The sequence below is a fragment of the Centruroides vittatus genome, unplaced genomic scaffold (genome assembly GCF_030686945.1).
Source record: "Centruroides vittatus isolate TY-2023 unplaced genomic scaffold, ASM3068694v2 contig_488, whole genome shotgun sequence".
Lineage (NCBI taxonomy): Eukaryota > Metazoa > Arthropoda > Arachnida > Scorpiones > Buthidae > Centruroides > Centruroides vittatus.
Window position 1 is genome coordinate 235,465 of NW_027122276.1, and position 22,034 is coordinate 257,498.

The window sequence follows — 22,034 nt, forward strand, 5'->3', positions numbered from 1 at the left end:
GATTCAATTGATGTGATTGGAATCGTGTTTAATGCATTTAAGAGAAGACAAATATTATGTGTTTTTCACCTGTATCCTGAAAGATTTCTAGTTCATTTTCGAGATTGTAGTACTTCTTTTGTTCTCTAGTATTCTTGATTTGTCTACCTCGACTGCTTTAATTGAAACATCATAGCCCAATAATTCGGCAGTTCATTTGTCTTTAATAATCAGGTTATGAAGAAAAACTTCATACTTGCAGACTTTGTTCGTATCCTGGCCCAATTTGCACAACTTGGCGTTATGCAGTTATTGAAGCTACTGGGCATGGTTAAAAATTAAGACAACATAAGCACAATTATTACAGATATTACAGGTAAAGAATTTTGAGAGTCCTGCCACAAATAAGCAACGTATTGATTATTGACCATTTGTGAAGTGCCATAACGAGCAAAAATTAAAAAAAAACTAATAAGTAGGTTTAAAATTAATAAATACAAATGTATTCTGACAGTTTATGAGTTAATTATACTTTCTATTTGCAAAATTTCCCCAACATTAACACAAAATAAGAAAAAAGTAAATTTTTAAGAAATTTGCAGAATTTCCCGGGATAAGAAAAATTTCCTGGGATATTTCCTGGGTTAAAAAAACAACCAGGATCCCGTTTGAGAAACCCTAGTTAAATCCAAAGTTCAATATTAAAAAAAATAATCCTTATCTATTTGTAATGTTGATTTACTACAAATCAAGCAGTCCTCTAAAGATTATTTCAACAAAGAATATTCATTTGAATAATCCACAGAAGCTGCTAAATAAATAACTTGAAATTTATTCAAAACTTTGAGTTATAATTTTCTAAAGAGCATTTTTTAAATAGATATTTAAAATTATTAAAAGTGACATATTTATTCTTTTAAAAATTAAAACTTCAAATGCTATAAATGTAAAAGATTTCAAGAATCTTAAGTTTTTGATACAGGAGTTTTCGATAGTTACAAAAATCAATAACTTTTTTATATAATAGTATTCTACTACTACTATATATTTCACTCCATAACATACACTTGTTCTTTGTTTTAAGTCAGGAACATTTGATAATTTTATGAATTGAAGTCTGTATCATATCTCAAAATTATTTTTATCAAGATACTCTAACTATTCGCCAGATCTTGCTGTGTCACCGAGATAAGCACTGAATATTCAGATTTATTAACTATAATGTAGTTAAAATTAATAAAATTACAAAAAAATCAGACTTTTATTGCATAATATTAATTTAATACTTGCTTATAATTTTCATTTTTATATATACTTTAGCATAATCTAATAATTATGAGAAAAGACAAACATGTTTAAATTAATTAATTTTAATATTTTACTAAATACAACTTTTGATTTAATGAATATTAAATTTAAACAATTTACATATGTTTTGTGTTTGCACATTATTTTTATCAAATCAATAAATTTCTGGAATATTCTTTCTCCTTTATCTTCAAGATAGTTTATCTATTGCTTGCTCTTTTTTTTTGTAAAAAAAAAAATGGTGAAAGCACAGAAAATACTTTAAACAAACAATTCTGTTGAAGAAAAGATAGACAGATAAATGGGATATATACAAATCTACATTACATAGCAGAAAAAAATCATCACAAGTCAGTACAAATCATCCGTTAAAAGCAGATCTATTTCAAACATTACCATCTAAAAGGGATCTTGACACAGCATCAGTGAAATCAACAGTATGTTCCAAATCAAAGAGGCAAGAACTACATTATAATTTTGCTAATAGATAATATTTTTTAAAGCCAAATAATAGTAATTTTTAAAAATTTTTTTATTTTGAAAATTTTTTATTAATTACTCATATTATCTCTACAATATTAAAATATTTAAATTATAAAAAAACTAATGATAAATTATATTGCGAAATTACAGTATCATCTTGAAAATCTACTACGGTTATGATGAAATTTAAACTTGATCTTTTATAAAAATGAAGCCGGATGTAGTAAAAATTGCATCAGACAAGCTTTTTGCTGTGAAAATACTAAATTTTCTCAAAATTGATATTTTTCTACTTTATAAATTCGACTAAAAACATTCTTACCTAAAAAAAATATAAATTTGCCAACTTAAATTAATGAAAGAAATATAACAACAAAAACAACTCAAATATATCATAAATGGATGAATTGTACACAATTTACAATTTCAAACACAGCTAAGTTTTTAAGTTTGAATTTAGTAGTGCAAGTTTCAAATTGACATTATTGGAATAATTTCAACACCATCAATCCTTATCATCTTCTCGTTAGAGAAAGAGCTAAACTCCAAACAAATATTCTTAGACTTCAACTAGACTTCAGTCTAGCCTTATAAGCCTATTTAGGACAAGAGCAGGACGGGATATTAGGCCTCACAAGATATTTTTCCCCAGGCTAAGTTAGAAGAACTGAGCAGATCTTCACTGCAATAATTCATTATTCTAATGTAAAACAGTGTGAATGAGCAAACTTAAAATTGACTACTCACATTTAGTTCAAAATTTTAAATAAATTAAAAACAAAACACAAAAAAAGCTATAAAAATGATATACATTTTAATAGTTCTTAAATTCATTTATGACTCCTAATATACCTCTACAATGTTATACAGGTATAGGCTATATACCAATTATATACATACAATGGTATCATTAAAACTATCAAATGGTGTTATCAGTTAAAATTTTCCATTGTTCAAAAAATGAATTCTTCCGGTAAAGGAAGTTTTCTATACAGTTCTAAAATATTATATAAAACCGAATGTTTCTTTGTAATCAACCCAACACGTGATCTACATATTAAGGTCACATTTACTACGAGTATCACATTTATTATAGTTCATTCATGTACAATACTCTAGTAGCGCAACTCTTGGTTGAAAATACGACGACTTAGAAATCGTTCCAATGCCAAGTACACAAAAAGATCTCGGATTTACAGAAATTTAGGTCAAACTTTTTTCCTCCAATGTACGTTCATTAAAATAGTTCTGTTCGATTCCAACAGAGCGCGACACCTGAGTATCAATTGTAATTTTTAAATATGTAAAAAAATAATAAGTGCTGCCAACTGACTAGCGCACAAAATCTTGTAAAAAAATCAATCTTTTTTTATTTTAAAAGATACACATATTATACGTCATCCTGTTAAATTATTAAATCTTAAAAATTTATCAGTCATCGTTTATTCGATATCAGGTTGCGGTTAGATAATCATTTTTATTATTATAAATATTAGTATAGTTGAAAGAAACGACCTTGTAAATGTTTTCTGTTAATTCCTCTTCCGTAATTTCTAAGATCGATTTTAGATAAACAGCATTTCGGATAAAATCCCCCAATCTTTTTTTCTGTTAATTCTCATATTAATAAATAACGTGTGTGTATATATATATATAAATAAAACTAATAAAAAACGGAAACACGTCACGGGCATTGACATCAATACTCGATAAGCGAAACTAGAGGTCACCGTCAAGGTTGGAGAAAGTGGAACAATTTTTTTCCCTTATTTCACTTTCATAACATGTTCGAAACAATAACATGTTGGAAACTACTCGATTTTCATAGTCATTTTTAATATTAAAAAATTACTGCAAATTCTTTTATACTGAATAATTTATTACATATTCTCCTCAATAAACGTAAAGCGTCCTGCATTCATTAATGTCATAAATAACAATTTGTTTACTTAAACCGAACAAAAGAACGATATATGGCGATTCCTGCAAGTTCTCAACATCGACCCTTAGCAGCTATCAATCAGTTTTGACGCTAGGTCCCATTACTTTCTTTTAACAGAGAATTTTTAAATAACTCACTTCCCGTACTGTACTCTACTGTACATATAGCGAATATTACAGAAAAATATAAAAACTACACGGATTCAATTGAATTCAATTGAATTTTATTGAATAATTTCAAAAAAGTTCCTACGAATGTTGTACAAATGTTTCTGGAGGCGTGGTACATATGCAAAGTATCAAAGATCATCGTGCAGCTAAAGTAACAGGTGCTGTTCTCTTCCCACACTAATTCCAGATGGTTATCATTTGCATCGGAGTCTAACTGGGAACGCTTTTCCATTTTACAAACAAGGATTTGTCATATATTTATTATTACTTTTTCCTTTTTAAGTAAACACGATAGAAACTTTAGCTAAAACCCGAAAAGAACTATCGCAGACGTAACTGTACAATATTATCTTCCTGCTTTATAATTGTTCGCGCCGCTCGTTCACTACATAATTACTCGTATAAAATTTGGGTTATATTTACAATATGTAACAGTATAAGCTCGGTAACAGCGATTGATTTTCCTGATTGATTACACAGTTTATTATGGTATTTCTCCCCCTTTTTTGTTTTATCTTCCTCGCGGAAACTGGGTTACTGTATACACACAGATATAAATATACGAGTATACAATTTGAGGCCTCTAAGATGGGGTGACGTGCACCTGTTTTACCCCTGAAAACCCCGTCCCCGCTCAATCATCGGTAATGGGAAGAACAACCAGAGGCGCGGTCCCTTCACCCGGAAGTGGCGGAAAACTGTTACACAGCAGAGATCTCGATGTAAAAAAGTGCCGAAAGGAATTATTTTATCGATCTTAACACATCTATATTGATTACGATTACAAACATACGTTTTTAAAGGTTCGAAATCTATACGTTTTATGACGTTGCCGTCACGAATACGATTTTATTAAATAATACATCCATTATGGAACTGGTTCAAGAGTGCACCAGAAGAAACATAATACGAGGCCTCACCCGTAACTATAAAAAAAAATTCTACTTTAGATCAATTCAAAACCTTTAACAGTAGTAATTTTACCAGAAAAGTCGAGCCGATATGAAAACTTCGAAAACGAAATGTCGAGCAGCTGCCAATTGGAAAAGTCACACACATGCCTACGAGTACATTTAAGTGTATAATTATGTAGGTAATCATTTTCGCTGGAGGAAAATTTCTTGATAATTCACCCCCTCCGCCCCGTACAGATAGACTCGGAAACGACGCCATCTTGTTTCTGACCGTTAAAAAGAAGACCCCGCTCGAATATCCGACGAGCGAAATTTAATAATAGCGGTCCGGTCACGTTCGACGAGTGATAAAGGGTTAAAACTTTACGGCGACAACACTAAATCGTTACACGCTACATATCGAGTGTAAAAAAACGACTACACTCTTAATTTCTCTAATTAAACAGGGCAGTAGTGTTTCGCAAGTGTTTAAGCACGAACTGGGCTTCACCATTAACGCCGCACCACCACATACTTTAACACAGGGCCTATTATATGTGGGATAGTTGCACAGATGCACCTGACTGTGCAAGGGTGCGATCAAGTTCACGTGGAATGCGGTCGGTGGTTTTTCTCACTCGACGCAACTCCTTTATTTTTACCTTCACCTTAACCTAGTAAAAGTGTTACGTCACGCCCGTATATATACATTAAAAAACGTTATACACTATACGTTATATTATATATTTATACACGAAACTGATTAATTTGGTATACGCGTGGTACACCTACCTGATACGTCAGTAGAAGTTGCAGTACTGGTGGTAGGTTCGCAACTCATCTTGTATACGAAATCACATAGTAGAAATTGTTGGAAACGGTAAAAAAATCGAGTTTGCAGTAAACGATGCTACAACACTTCATTGACAGACTCGAGTACGGCCACGGTCTCCATTGCGCCCCTTCTCCGTATACACATTCGAGTTTGGTGTGATTGAGTAGTGTTGTATGTGCCGTGTCCGCCGTGTGACGTCTTCTTAATGTCTCGTTAACACACTGTCGGGCAACCACGGGTCGAAGGGGAGAGTGGGCATTCGAACGTTGACCAGACACGAAAATCCTAAAGCATTACACGCGCGTTATACCGGTGGAATCAAGGACAAGGGCTTCCAGGCTTCGGCCAACTTCACTTTCGTCCACAGTGAGCAAGCGCGAAAGTGGGTTAGTCGGGTCGCTTGCAACAACGGAATTGGGTCATCCGAGATAGCACTTAACAAAAGATAATCGAAAAGGAATCTTAATAAAATTATCACCTACTTAAATTTTATGTTAAAATACATCGTTCTGTTTTATTCATTTTGTTTCGTGTATTGATTTTCGAGTGGCGCTTCTCGTTGTTGCAAGCGACGAACGTAAACAAAGTCACGTGACAGCGTCCTAGGACAGTGAAAGCAGCTAGGCAACTTACCACCGTCTTCCATATACCTGTAGCTCTATATCTTCCTGTTCTATGCTTTTTGTTTGCCTTAACGCTTCGGGATAAAAGAATATCGATAGGCATTCTAACCGAATCGATCCGTTTCAGCTATCGATTGATTTTATATAAGCGTTACGCTTTATTACCTGATTTTTTAAAATTATATAAATCCTCACCGATACTTTTCAAATATTAATTTTTATATATAATATTCAATCGAATTTTTTCTATTTAAGTACATTTTTAATAAATTATAAGTTTAAAAGTTTGAAAATTAACAATTAACCAATTACAGTCGATTTAGAAACGTAAAAATAAAACAGCCAATAACGATGCTTTTAAGAAATTAAAGATTAAGTAAATTCTGCATATAAAATTTTTCTTCATTTGTGGATTAGATGTTTCAAAATAAGTTATAAATCGTATTATAAGTTAACAAATAAGGCTTATAATTTTCTATTTCTTAAATCTTTTCAAGTTTTTAAACTTTTAGCAAGTTACGACAGAAATTGAAATAATTAGTGGCCATGACGTCATAGCTCTTAACGGAAAGCAGAAGTCCGTAATAGCCACCGGCTATAAATTCTGCCATCTATTGACTAAATATGGCGTAATTACTATTTTTTTTCCCTTACAAACACATATGTGAAGGATTTTGAAAATTATACTAATAATAAGTAAACGATCGTTTATAATTTTCTGTGAAAATACTTTTTTAAATAATATTTTTAGATTTTTATGATTAAAAAGTAGTAAATTTTACGATTGAAGTTATTTTTTTAGTACTTAAAACTTTTGTCTATCTACAAAATGAAGTTTTATTAAAATTCCTGTAAGCTATAATTAGTTTTAGATTTTAAAGTGTGATAAAAATACCTCATTGGTTAAGAAAGAAATGACAAAGTCTGATTTAGCGAATAGGGGGAAAACCCTTATAATTTAAAGCTGTTGTAATCCACGAGATTAATTTTTTTGTAAAAAACAATTAACTATTCTAATATTTTATTAAAAAAATATATATTTAATACTTGACATGCGACACGTATTATTATTTTCAGACGAACCGAATAATAAATTTTCAAAGGGGGGAAGTCAAACTAACGAGTGAGATTAATATATATATTATTTTAATTATTTTTTCAAAGATGGCAGCATAGTCGATAAATGACGGAATCTGTAGTAAATGTAATTGTTCTTTATACTGTGTATAAATTTCTATTTTATAATTTTATTAAAAGACGCAAAAAAATATTGGTTAAATTAGATAATTAAAATAATTAGGTTCCAAACAGTTTTTGTACGAAAGTAACGTTAAATCTATCGACAATTCCTTCGATTCCCGTATATTATTAATTTCATTTCAAGAAACTTTTTAATTAAAAATTTAAAAGTAATTTTTAAAAAGTATTTTAAAATTAAAAATTTTCGCGAAAACAAGTTAAAAGCATTCTTTCGTAGCAATTTAGGTTAATTTAATACGGCGACATTCCAATAGATGTCGCTATTACATTTTCTGGAATTTCAAACGTAATACTCAGAAAAAAAAGCAGCATAAATTGCCGAAATTGTTTACTATACGACCGAAAAAACCTATCTCTAATAATATGAAAGAAATGACGCCATAGTAAAAAGGGCTCTCTATCCCCGTCAAAGCTGACGTAATGACCTAAATAGACTACGTCACCCCGACCTATTTAGCGTTCGTTACGTCACAAACGTGATTTAGTATGAACCAATATACGTAACACTGCACTATTGACGTCATACACGTAACTGAACCTTTAAATTCGATTTTCAAGGATGTCATTAATTTTTTTTCAACCTTTAACTACGTTCGGAAGGATTTTGAATTATAAAATAAATGAAAAAACAAAACACTGAAATAATCAAAGCACATTTTAATTATATATAATTTGTTTTTTAAACATCTCAATAAAAATTTACATTGATTATTGACAAAAAAAATTTCTAATAATAAAGCTTGGAAAAAGACTTCTTTATAAAATTCCATCGCAAAAATAAACTATGGTAATGAATTTTTTTTTTGAAAATTGTTTACAATATTGCAAATTACAATTTTATGTTATTGAAAATTATATACAGTATATATATATATATAGATATTTATAAGATAGATCATTGGAAAAGTTTTTGCTACACTCTGTGTAGAGAAATTAGACCATACTCAAGAAAGCTTTTTTAGTAGGAATTACTTAATTTATAAAAATTACAATTGTATTAAGTAACATGGAACAAATCATGCCAAAATTTAACAAAAAAAAGGGTCTTTGAAATAACTTGTGGTTCAGAACTTCAAAACACCAAATTAATTTTTTCTTTATTCTTATCCACAACTGTGGTAATTTCAATAAAAAATTGTTTATATATGTATAAAAAATATTAATTACTAGAATGAAAATCTTCCCACACAAAAAAAATAATTATACTAATTCTGCAGCACAGGTAACAGGAATATGGAAGAAATCTAATGAGTAATTGGTTCGATAACAATGTACTTCATTGTTTAAATAGGTGAGAAAATTAAGGAAATTTATTAAATTTTAACAAAATTGACTGTCAAAATACTGGATTGATGTTAGTCTGATGAAAATAGAGGTCCAAAAGAAAATTACGCATCGATGATTCGTGAGAATGAACTAGATTTTCTCGGGTGGTTATTTGGCATCGGTATTATTGTTACGTTGGTGGCATTTACATAAGTTATTCCAGTACAAAAATATGTCGTCGTTTCCTGCGTGACGATCTTTGTACAGAGGGTTCCGCGTTGTGGCTGCCTACTATCTTTGTCCCAGGAAGGAATGTCCGAAACCGCTACTAATGTTCGTCGATTTTGGATCGTGACTACCCAGAGCTGCTGTTCCATCCTTGTTGATGTACAGACGCAATCCGCTAGCTGTAAAATAAAATCACATTTTAAATTTGTTACTTGGATTACTATAAGTCATTGAGTTTACTTTAATATATACAAAAGTGTTTGCATCAGACAATATTAAACTAATTTATAATTCTTTTACTGCTTTAAATTCATCATAAAATAAAATTTACTAAACTAATGAAAGATATTTAAATTTAATATTTGGTTAAAATTTAATATAAAATTAAAATTTAATAAATTTAATATTTAAATTTAATAATTATTTATATTTAATATAATATATGTGTAATACAGTGAAGTGTCAAAAATCCAGACACCAAAAAATGGCTATTAACTCCTTTCAATAGTAACTTCATTGTTGATGTTCTAACATCCATGCAGAATTTTTTAATTTTGAAATTATAATTAGCATATTTTTGTTCCAATATAGTAATTCTGTAAATTACATTTTGAATCTTTATAAGCATTCCTACATTCCTTATGAAATACTGGCATGAACTTATAACACTTAAACTTGATTTATAGTGTATTTGGAGTTTACAGTATTTAAAATACTCATTTAAGTGTGTGTGAAAATCTGAATGGGTCTAGTCCCAATTAGTCTTTATTTTCAATGCTTCACTGTATTTAATTGAGAATTTCAAATATGATCAATCTTTCAGAACAAATTTATGTAACATAAAATATATTTTATAAAACAGACAATTATAAACCATAGAAGTTTTTAATTTCTATTTATTTGTACAAAAGAAATTATTATTATTTTTTTAACATAGTTCAATTTATAAGTTAGAGAGAGAAATCTTAAGGTTTTACAAAATACAGTTTATGTATTGATGAATCTACATAACAAATAGATTCCTTAAGAATTAAATCCAAACGAAAACAGTCGACACTTATAATTTTAATATATAGCATTTGAAAAAAAAATCTGGTTTTCTTCAGATACAATATAGTCTTACTTAAAATTTTTGTAAAGTTATTTATAGCAATAAAAAACCACCATTTCATGTTACAACCTAAGTAATGTTATGCAATGTTGTAAAATGTTAAATTTAATAGGAACATTGAATTATTAGAATTTCTTTACTTGATAAACTGATTTGTTAAATCGACAAAATGTAAGAATTAAACATTTTTTTCACAAAAACACTATTAGAAATACTGATTTAAGTTTATTAATAGATTTTTCATGTGAATTGATGACAAGAGAAAAATAGAACCTAGCATTGTTTCCAAAAATAACGCACCCTGCACCACTTTAGTTTCTTTATTCATGGTTCTTTCTGAATGACCAATAAATGGTGGATTGAAAGCAGTAGAGAAATGCTCAGCTTTCAGGAATTCTAAATTTAGAAATAGTGGAGTTCTTATATAAATAGATATAAAATAAAGAATTATGTAAAAATAATTGTCTATGGTAATTAAAGTTGGAAATTTTTTCTCTTATCTGCTAAAGAATAATTACATTTTATTAAAGCTTTACATTGTCATCAATCAAAATTAAATGACAGAAGCAGGAGAAAAATGGGTATATTTTCCTATATCTCTTTGTAAAAAGATACACAATATGATTATAATTAATAAAATTTAAAGCTATAACAACTGCCCTACGACATAAGGGGCTATATAACAGCTATAATAATATAGCATACAATGTCATATGGCAATTGTTGTACCTTTATTATAATGTATTGGGTTTTGTAAAGATGTTTATATTTTTATTAAAATGAAACTGTATCCTAGAATTATACTACAATCATTCTTTTCCAGAAATCTTACATAATTATTTGAAAATTATAAAATGTAAAAAAATTTGTGTACAAAATTAAGTTCACACAATAATATTTGAATATTTAATAAATGGAGATTAAAGTTTCATTCTTTTGATCAGTGGTTGCCAAGCTGACCTCACAGACCACTAAACTCACAATTTTGAATGTGAATTTTACTACTGTGAATTTTTTTAAACAGTACAAACATCTATAGAATAATGATCATAAAAGTTCCATTTCATTTTACTTTACTTTATTAATATGAAATTTATTTGTTTAATTATAAGAAATTAGCATGAAGTTTGTTGATACTTGTTTGAAATAAGTTTATGATTTTTGGCTCTTTTCCACGAAGGACAACAATTACACTCGCAACATTTATTGCTGATTGGACAATTAAAAAAAATCGTAGACGTATAACTCCCTACTGTTGTCAGTCCTTTAATCTTGAGAACTGAGTTAGATGAAAACCAAGATTAAATATAAAGATTTGATGCAGAAGGCCCAATTAACTATATACAGTAAGACTCCACTTAATGTGGGAGATGCATTCCTAGACAACAAAGCACTAAGCGAAACAGCGTTAAATGAGACCATTTTAAACAGAGATAGGGAAACACAAAAAAATAAGCAATTTTATTATAATTTTAAGTTATTTTTATATAAATTTTTGAATAATAATATATATTAAATAATATAAACATATGCGCACAGAAATGTAGAGTTAATTTTTTGTGATGAAGAAGTTAATTTGTAATTTTTTGTGTTCCTGGCTCTTCTGAAATTCTTGATTTTTGCAATGAAGTCATGTAGTTTCATTGGTTGCTTTCTTTTTCTTTCCTTAAACAAATGTCGGCAGCAGAATATCGCATCCAAAATGCCTCGTTTTGCTTTCTCACTCCTATCAAAATCTGGACCATTCACTTAAAAGGTTAGTAACGATTTCGGTTATCGTTACCAACTTTTTACTAAAGAAATCTGTAGAGAAAATTTTTGGGTTCTTCGTCTTCAGAAATCTCTATTTTCCAGTTCTACACGAATTCCTTGTTCTGCCAGTTCTTGAAGTCGTCATTGGTAAGGCTCTTACCAGAAACCTGCAGTACCTCCTTAATATCCTGATCGTCCACATCTAATATATTGATTAGTTGACAAAATTGTCAACTTAACGATACAGCGATAGGCTCTTCTCGTTGAGAATTCTTGGATACCTTCAGCCATAACTTTTTCTACACTTCGTTCGTGCATATATCAGTTAATTCTTGCCAAGCAAAGTCGATATTTCCTATAGCATCCATGATGTTATATTTTTTCAAAAATTGCATAAAACAAACATATATTTAGGGGAAATACAGCACTATGATGAATTGTCACCTTTTGCTGATTGGTTTGTGTTTGGGAATAATCGTATTATATATGAATCATTGAAATACTGTGTTATTTTGAATCAGCGTAAATTTTGAGCATTTTTTAGGCGTCAAACAGACCGTGTTATATTGAATCAGTGTTAAGCGAGGCAACGTTAAGCGGGGTCTTACTGTACATACTTCCGATGCAAACCAGAAATCATGTTATTTCAATTCAAAAATTTTCCCTGTAAAAAATAGATGATGGAATGAGTGTTGCTAAGAAGAAAAATATGATGTACTGGGGCAAGACACTACTAACTGAGGAGGCGAGTATGTGTTTTAAATTAAATCATATGATTAAAAATTGCATCCCAGCATTGTGACACTATCACAATAAATAACTGCTAACAGTCATTTTGTGTTTGGTTTTAGATTCAAATAAAAACCCTCAATGATTGAGAAAAAGCAACAAAGCATTTTGCATTTCTTTTGCAAAACTCCACGTAACCTTGAGCTGATCAATGTCAAAATTTCCCCACAGACCACCAGCTTGTGACCACTGCTTTAGATAACAATTTAGAAGTTCATTTTTGACAAAATGAGTCAGTTTGATCTCCATCGAATATTAAAACCAATACAATTTTATAATTTGCATATTCAGGTAACCCCCATATAATATGGGAGTTATGTTCCAAAAAATTGCCATGTTATACAAAACAAAGAAATAGTATGAAAAGAGGGGATTAGGTTCCAAAAACTAAAAAACATGCTATTATATTTTCATAATTAAGATAAATATCTTTATTAAAATTTTCTTAAGTGATACATATTGATATAAATTAAACAACACCAAAAGCAGAAGCGTTGAGATCTGACAACACTGAAACAAGTTTTGAGAAGGACCACGTGTATTGACAGAAGGCGGGAAAAGAAAATTTACATACTGTACTTAAAAACTAATAGTTCATGAAAATTATGCGGGAAAATCTGATAGTACGTACGTGCTCGAATGAAAAATGTCAAATGAGGTATCTTTTACACTAAAAACGCTTTAGTACTCATTGATTTATTGAACTGTTGTTATGGGGATTTCCCTAATTTCAAATTAGATAAAGTTTGCTGTTAGTAGTTTTAGTAGTTTTATTTATTACATTTCATGTTGTACGAAGGTTTTACCCAATTCTTGAACCGTGTTAGAGTGAATTCGTGCTATAGAAGTGCCGTGTTATATGGGGGTTACCCATATAAAAAAATTATATTGGTCTCACTTAATGACATGAAATGTTTAAGATTAACTCTTTTTAAAAAATTGTAGAAGAGAGAAATCTGTTAAATTTTATAGATTTGAAAGTATATATAATTTATGTTTATATATCAAATTTTCATCATTAGCATTCCAATATTGATTAGAATTGTATATGCCATTATTATTTTATTTATAGTTAAATATTATGTTAATTAAAAGTTGATACTGATTAAATAACTATTATATGCAAAATTAAAACAGTTTAAAAAGAATTGTTATAAATTATAAATGACTGTAGATGGCAGTGCATTTGATATAGAACACTATGATTAAGCTGTTGAATCACAATTAAGATATTGCCTATAGTAATGGTTCTCAAAACTAATAATTCATGGACTATGTAAATTCAAATTGGCAGTTCAAAAACCATACTTAGTGTGTATGTGTACTAAGTATGGTTTTCAAACTATGTAATTTGTGTGCATGCATATGCACACAAATTATATAGTACTGATATTAAAGATTGCATGTCATATAGGTGGCATTTTACTAAACTGAAATTATATTCAGAAATTTGTACATACAAAATACTAAAATTACATTGGTGTAACTATGTAAAGTTAAGGAAAAAAAAAAAAAATTAAAAAACTTGTAATATTATAAATTGTGTGTTGAGAGTAATTGAGAGACCAAGGTCTTGATAAAAGATCTTGGTGCTTACAAATACAATGCTTTAATTTTAAAATTAAGAAAATGATAATTTTATATTCTATACAAAAAATACTGGTTTACTGTACTATATGTTATCAATACAGAAACAATCATTTCAATTTGAATTAAGTGAATTGACAAGCATAAGTATAAATCACAGCTAACTAATTGTCTGCAAAAAATTTTTTTTAACTTGCTTTACCATTTTCTTATAATTTTCTAACAATAATATAGAACTCTTAAACACGTTTTTAAATAATATTATATATATACTCAATCTTCCTTACACACCGGTGATTCAATCAAAAAATATACACTTACTTAAAACCAGATAACCGGAGTGGTTAGTATTCGGGTCGCAAACGTTTTCATAGCCTCTTCTAGGCTCTTCTTCAGGCTTAGTAGTAATAAATTCGAATATATTCCTTTTTAAAAGAACCGATTTTCGAATTCTGTCACATGAAAAACTTCATTCAACCGGAATTCGAAAATTGGTTCTTTTAAAAAGGAATATATTCGAATTTATTACTACTAAGCCTGAAGAAGAGCCTAGAAGAGGCTATGAAAACGTTTGCGACCCGAATACTAACCACTCCGGTTATCTGGTTTTAAGTAAGTGTATATTTTTTGATAATATTATAATTTGTTTTAAAATATCCTGCATTTCATTTAATTGTTTTTTGTATTGAATTTAGTTACTTGATAATTACAATAGTTATTTGATATTTCTGATATCAATGAACTAAAATGCACAGATGCAAATGCTATCAAAGAAAGTAGTTTAAGCATTAGTTACAACGTAAAATAGATAAAACTGAAAAAAAATTAAAGATTTGATTAAAACTGCAGTTTTTGACAAGTTTTGCAATTTGAGAATGTTAAGAATACCAAAATAAATAAAAAAAAAAAAAAATCACACATTTTTTTAAACAAACAATTTAATAACTTAAGTAAAATACTGTTTTTAAATATAATAAATTATAAAAAGTACCACCTTCTTTAACTATCCAGCAAACTATTTAATACTGTAAAAACGTTTTCAACCGTTTTTAATGGCCTCTGTCAGTTAAACATAAATTAACAAAAAGAACATTAAAAATAGAACATAAGGTAATTAAATTATGAAAATAATAAGTGAGCCTGCATAAATACAGTAATTAGCACATGGGAAGTATTAAAAATATCAAACAATGACAAAGTATTGACTTATTATACTTATTTGATGTAATCCAACAGTTTAAAGGTTATTGAAGAATGATAAGAATGACAACCAGAACCATCAGGCATTTACTCCATACCGATAAAAGACCTTCGATTTGATTCTGATATAGTTTATGTGGGAGGTACTTTACGGCACTTGGAATAAAGAGTCAAAGAACATAAGTACTTTGTCAACAAGGGCCTAGATAATACGGTTTTAGCATCTTACGCCAACCAGCATGATGTTAAAGTTTTATGGGATCAGGCTTCCATTATTAGGCCAACGACTAACAGACATACTATCAAACATCTTGAAAAGCTTGAGATATATAAAGCACAAGTAAAAAGAAAATGTATTAATCATAGAGAGACTGATTTTTTGTCAATGGCATGGAAATCGCTTTACGATGATAGACTATAATTGCAAATTTTATGTTGCATATGCATATTTTGTTTATATGTATTTTTTGTGTTACTGTCTTGTTTGATATTTTTGATACTCCCCATGCGCTAATTATTGTATTTACGCAGGCGCACTTATTATTTTCATAATTTAATTTCCTTATGTTCTATTTTTAACGTTCTTTTTGTTAATTTACGTTTAACTGACAAAGGCCATTAAAAATGGTTGAAAACATTTTTACAGTATTAAATAGTTTGCTGGAAGTTAAAAAATAGTTAAAAAAGATGTTACTTTTCATAACTGTTTTTAAAGAATTTACCAGTTTTTTCCTTTTATATTTTTCCGAAATTTTTATTATTAAATAAATGTTTTGTGTGTTACTTGATATATCATTGATGTAAAATGAAATCAATTTGTGAAACTTGTAGCTGCATCATTAATTACACTATTCAAAAAACAAATAGTTTTCCAAAAAGTTTATTCCGTGAAAGAACTCTATATTTTGAATTTTATATTTGGTTATTTCAATGTATGTTCATTTTGATGTTGTAGTTATCCTATTTATGCACAAGGAGGATCTATCAACTAGGTTGAAACATTTGTAAAGATTACATTTTTTGCTGTAAAATTAAAATGTGTTTATTATCTGCATCATTAAATCAGAGGTAAAACATTATTATTAAAGAAAGTAAAGATTACATTTTCATTATGATTAAGTCATCATAATTATTTCAATATTTATCTTCACATATTTTTAAATATTAAAAAAAAGTATTTCCTTTGTTGTTGGGATCATCAACTGTATTTCAATAAAATCATTCTTGAAAATTTCATAATCCTGAGTCTGCAGATGTATAGGAACTCTACTGGTAATTCAATGATCCAAAACATAGGATTTAATTATATTTATTTTGATTGATTACATACATTAAGAGATGAATTTGGGCTTAATTTTATAGTTCTTCATCAGTAATTTGTATTGAATCTGTCTTCTTAAATGTTATGTTGTCATGTTATGTTTGTGTACTTTCATATTTAAGGAAAAGGTTGATTCAATAGAAATTACTAATGAGGGGCCATAAAATGTAAGTCTGTCTGAAGTGCATCTATTAATGTATGTAATAAACCAAGATCAAAACATAAGATTTAATTATATTTAATCATTGAATTACCAATAGTGTTCCTATGTACCTGCAGACACAGGAATACAAAATTTTCAAAAATTATTTAATTAAAAATGATATACTTTTTCAATTAAGTTTGTAATAATATATAAATAATTACAGTAAAAACCCACTAGTCTGAACATGTTTCAGTCGAGAGTTAAATTTTTTTTAGCTCACAAAATATAAGTCCACAAAAACACCAAAAATATTTATTTTATTGTAGTACTGTATTAATACTGTACAAATTAATAAATCAGTGTTTGACATGGCCTATTAAAACAGCAGATCTATACTGTACTTATACACAAAAACAAACAAAAGTCATTGATGGTGTTGGATCTATATAAACTGGACCTGTTTTACTGCTTGCTTTTGCATTATTTCAATTATTTGGGTAATCCGAAAATCTGCTAATCCAAACAGGGCTCAGTTCCAATTAGTTCGAATTAGTGGGACTCTACTGTAGTTTATTTTTTAACTTGGTATTCATTATTCTTTATATAAACAAGTGGGAAGATTATTATTATAGTTGGTTATTTAGGTCACTTTCTAAATGCCTTGGTAACTACTGACAGTTACAGGTAACACCAGTTACAATTTCCAAACGTGCTCTTGGTAGATAGAACTAATTGAACCATTTGTCTGTCATCCGTTTACGTATGGGTATTTGCAGTGGTGGCACACTTCAAAAATCTCATGGCGCAGTGGTTGAGAAATCACTGCAGTAGGTAGTGAATGTTTTATAAAAAGGAATTTAAGCAAATATTTGAGTCTGAAAAGCCAAAGCCAAATCAGATTTATAATGCCAATGAAACTGGTCATTTTTACAAGATGCTACAAGGAAATACCTTCAAAATTAGATTTGGTACTTGATTGCTTGCTGTTCTCTCAGTTGTATGTTCTTTGGAATCTAGCATAAAGTTGCTAATGACAACAAATCATATAGGAACACTCCTTAGAATATTTGGCTAAAGATTACAAAAAAAGCAAAAAGAGGATCACATTACTTGCCTGCGGTAATGCTTCAGGAAAGCATAAAATCACCCAGTGTATTGGTTGGAAAATCTGCTAAGCCATGTGATTTAAAGCATATAAACATTTCTTTGCTTGCTGTTTACAAGTACTAGAAATGTGCTTAAATAAATAGTGCATTTTTAGCTATGTTTAATAGCCATCCTCAGATTAAACATTCAAATGTATGTTCCATAATATCAGTGAGGATGTCAATGCCCCATGACTTATTTTTTTAATTTAAAATTTGTTTGGAGCGAGAGTAAAGTCTTAAAATCAAAAATTTATGTCACATCAATTTTATGTCCATACTGATGTTCTGGAACTTTTATTTGAATGAATAATCAGACTACTAAATTAAACAAACAATTTAGTCTTGAAATATTTACTTTCTGGTGATAAGTCCTCTTCTAAATTAGTGGCTTCAATTAATTCATCTGTTAATAAATCTGGATCAACTCTTGTAGAGTCCATTCGATTTTCCTCTGTTGTGACCTATAAAAATAAAGCTTGTTAATATTAAACATTTTAAAAATTCATTAACTTTTGTACACTATATAAAATATAATCATTTTCATTCTTTGAAGATATTAAATAACTACTACTAATAATTACATTCTTCTAGTTACATAACATTTAAAAATTAGAAATCATTAGAAATCACTTTTTAAAAAAAAGACATTATATTATTTTTACTTTTTAAAAAGCATGTTAAAAATATGTAAAAAAAATAAAGCAGTTCTTTGTTTTACCAAAAGAATATCATCAAAAAACAACTTCACACAAATGAATTAAGGAAAACATTAAATATACATGTAATAGATTTTGTATTTTAAACAAATGCTTGTTAAAAATTTTTTCCTGTAAATTTTCATGTAAATAATAGTAACAAATTGAATATCATATGAAATTATTTGCCATGCAATGTTCTGCGATCACTAGCACGTCTTGTATGGGCTTATAGAATTAAGTTTGTTCTCAAAATTAAATGACTATATTTTGACTACTACTATTGAAAATTACCATTTTCCATTAATTAAAATGAGAAATCCAAAAATATAATGTGGGTTCATTTAAACAAAAAATCCAACAACAGATCGCTTAACTTTCTTGGCAGCATTTAAAATTCTGATGGCACTATCTGTTACTATATTTCATTAAAAAAAACTGTTTACACTTTTTATTATAAAATGGCAAAAGGCTTAATTTTGAGAGTAGGAATGAGTTTTATAAAAGATTTTAAATGCTAATAACAAGTAAAATCATTATTAAGTCTGACCCTACTCAAGACGTGACACACAATCACTCTTCATCTCCCCATCCTGTCAACCTTAAACAGCAAAATTTAATAGCATAACTCTTTCTAATACACAAACCTTCCTGCAAAATTTCAGAAATTTTCAAAAGCATGGGAATTAGTAAACTTCCAAGGGGGCAATCGAAATTGTGCTCCCACACAAACACTCATTCACCATACAGAAAACCCCTGGAGTTTTTTGCATTTCTCACATTTCAAGGTCCTGAATCCAAAAATGTAAAAAATCTTGGGGGGGTCATTTTTTTGACTAATTGTTATATATAACATAGGGAAAGTAACATGAAGTAAAAAGTTTAAAATAAGCTTCTGCAGGAAGAAAACAATCTTGCATTAGCAATAATGTGTTAAATTTCACAACTATTACAATTAAGTCACACATCTATGTTAAGTAACCACAGCTGTCAAAAATACACCAAAACTTACTGTTCAACCCAATATAACCTTTATCTATTAACTGTGGCATTCAAAAGTGTATAGAGAAAACAAACTCTAAGAAGGAATTATAATAAAATGTTGTAATATTGATGAGTGAGGTGAAAAAGGAAGTTATCATAAAGCATGAAAGCAACACACTTAAACATGGCTGCCAGATCTGTCATAAGATGCCAAAGTTGGTGATGTGTGAACAGTAAACAAAAATACTGTACAATAAAATGAAAATTATGTATTTTATTTATTATGTTTTTTAATTTATTATCAGGGTATTTAATTGCTACTTTAAATTATGTGTATTTGCTGTTTTATCAAAATAGGTATTGATTGGGGTCTGGAAATGGATTAATTCACTATCCATTATTTGTAATGGGAAAAATTGATTTGAACTTTGAAAGACTTCCTGAAACAAATTAAAATTGAAGTATGAAATACAACTGTATATATATCTGAATTTAAACTGAATTTTATCATACAGTCTACGTTATTTTTTGTTATAAATTTCAGGGTGTTTTTTATTCATACACGTTAATTACAAAAAACCTCTCAATTTCAAATTTTTCTGAATAAATTAAGCTGAAAAATTTTTATACTGGCATGATCATTTATGAAATATTAATGAAATGGGTTCGGAATACATCCCACCAATATATATATATATATATATATAGAATTAGTTTTCATTACACAAATTAATCTCACAAAAAAAAAAAAAAAAAAAAAAAAAAAAAAAACATGTTTCAAGCAATGCAGCAATCATAAAACATTATCATATAAATAGAATACATTTCTAAAAAAGAAAAATCTGAATTAAATATTTTGAAAATCATTTAAAATGCAATATCATGATCAAAAGCAAGTAAACTATTATAATATTTATAAAAATTTATACCTTAACAGCTGGACGTTTTCGATCTATAAGCTTTGAAGTCACTGTAAAGTCACTAAATGCAGATCCAGTACTTAGATTTCTAAAAATTATTATTAAAATATTAATTAAAAAATAAAATATAGAAATTATATATCTACTTAACATACTTATTAAAAAATCTCTACATTTGAAAAATTTGCTTATTCTGAATCATTGAATTGTCAAATCATTGCAGTGTTTGCAGTTTGAGTTAATAATAAAGTTATTATTATTACTTTCACACTAAAGAAAGTATTTATCTGAAATGAATTCTTACATTTACCTAATAAGTGCAGCAAAATTTATGCTATTGTTTTAAAGTTTTATGGCTTTGGGAAATCCCACCCCTTATAAAATGAAATTTTATGAAGAAATGTTCAATTTTTCTTTAGAAATTGCTAGTAATTAAAAAATTTATTAAATGTAATGATCTATCTCATTTTGTTAATAACAAAATTAACAACAATATAATTAAAGTAAGATATCAAAAATATATGTATTTGTTAATAATGACATTACTATTATTAAGAATCATCATAAAAATTAAGAAATGAAGTTAAATTAAAAAAATAATAATTAATTCAATGTTTACATTGAATTTTGCTATTACTAAAATAAATGTTTTCCTTTAAATTATATTTTAAGAAATACCAACACAATTTTATAAGCAAATTACTGTAATCTGAATCTAGATATTTACTTAGTTAAATATTAGAAATTCATTATGTACAGTTATAAGTTTATATTATTGCAATTTGTTGTAAATAATCCTTGAGTTGTGTGTTTTAAAGTAAATTTAAGGGTATGGGCTATCTGTTGATTTTAAATTATGGTCTCACCCAACAGCTTTCCCTTTTTCCAAACTTACTAAAACTATTTTAAAAATTTATGAAAAATCTTATGCACCACACACACACACTTTAATTATCTTCTGTTTTCTATAAGTCAATTTTGACCCCATATAGTTTTTCAAACATTGAATATAATAGATATTTTCTACAATAGTATATTTTTCTATTTATTTATTTTAGCATTTATTATTATTTCTCTGTCCAATAAAAGATGAACTTTTCACAATCATTTTTGACAAGTCACTTTTGTTGACAACCAATATACATATCTCACTAATTGTAATGGTAATAGGTTGTAAACTATTACTCTTCTCATCCCTTTAGAGTGAGTTTTGATATCTAAAATAATTATGAACTGTTAAAACTATATTCCTTGCTCAACCAAATGTTTAATTTTGTTTATACACAATAGTATTACTTTCAACGATTTTAATAATGAAATCAAAATTAAAAGGCAAAGTCAGTACTGTTTTGATTAATTGCTTCATGCTTTTAGCTGGACAGTATAGTGCAGAAA

At 28.4% G+C, this 22,034-nt stretch overlaps 2 protein-coding genes across 3 annotated transcripts in view; both read right to left on the reverse strand.

The window, feature by feature from the left end:
* ftz-f1 (ftz transcription factor 1) overlaps positions 1 to 5,995 on the reverse strand; it is a 94,530-nt gene extending 88,535 nt beyond the window's left edge. Inside the window, exon 1 of the mRNA XM_067273768.1 lies at positions 5,568 to 5,995. Within this exon, the coding sequence (XP_067129869.1) occupies positions 5,568 to 5,616 (49 nt within the window). The 5' untranslated portion in view covers positions 5,617 to 5,995. The remainder of the gene's footprint in view (positions 1 to 5,567) is intronic.
* A 2,135-nt stretch (positions 5,996 to 8,130) lies between these two features.
* LOC136978111 (early estrogen-induced gene 1 protein) overlaps positions 8,131 to 22,034 on the reverse strand; it is a 62,538-nt gene continuing 48,634 nt past the window's right edge. For both annotated transcript variants that reach the window (XM_067273772.1, XM_067273771.1), the window contains exons 8-10: positions 20,649 to 20,727; positions 18,396 to 18,501; positions 8,131 to 9,166 (exon numbers count right to left, since the gene is read on the reverse strand). In XM_067273772.1, the coding sequence (XP_067129873.1) occupies positions 9,051 to 9,166; positions 18,396 to 18,501; positions 20,649 to 20,727 (301 nt within the window). In that variant the 3' untranslated portion in view covers positions 8,131 to 9,050. The remainder of the gene's footprint in view (positions 9,167 to 18,395; positions 18,502 to 20,648; positions 20,728 to 22,034) is intronic.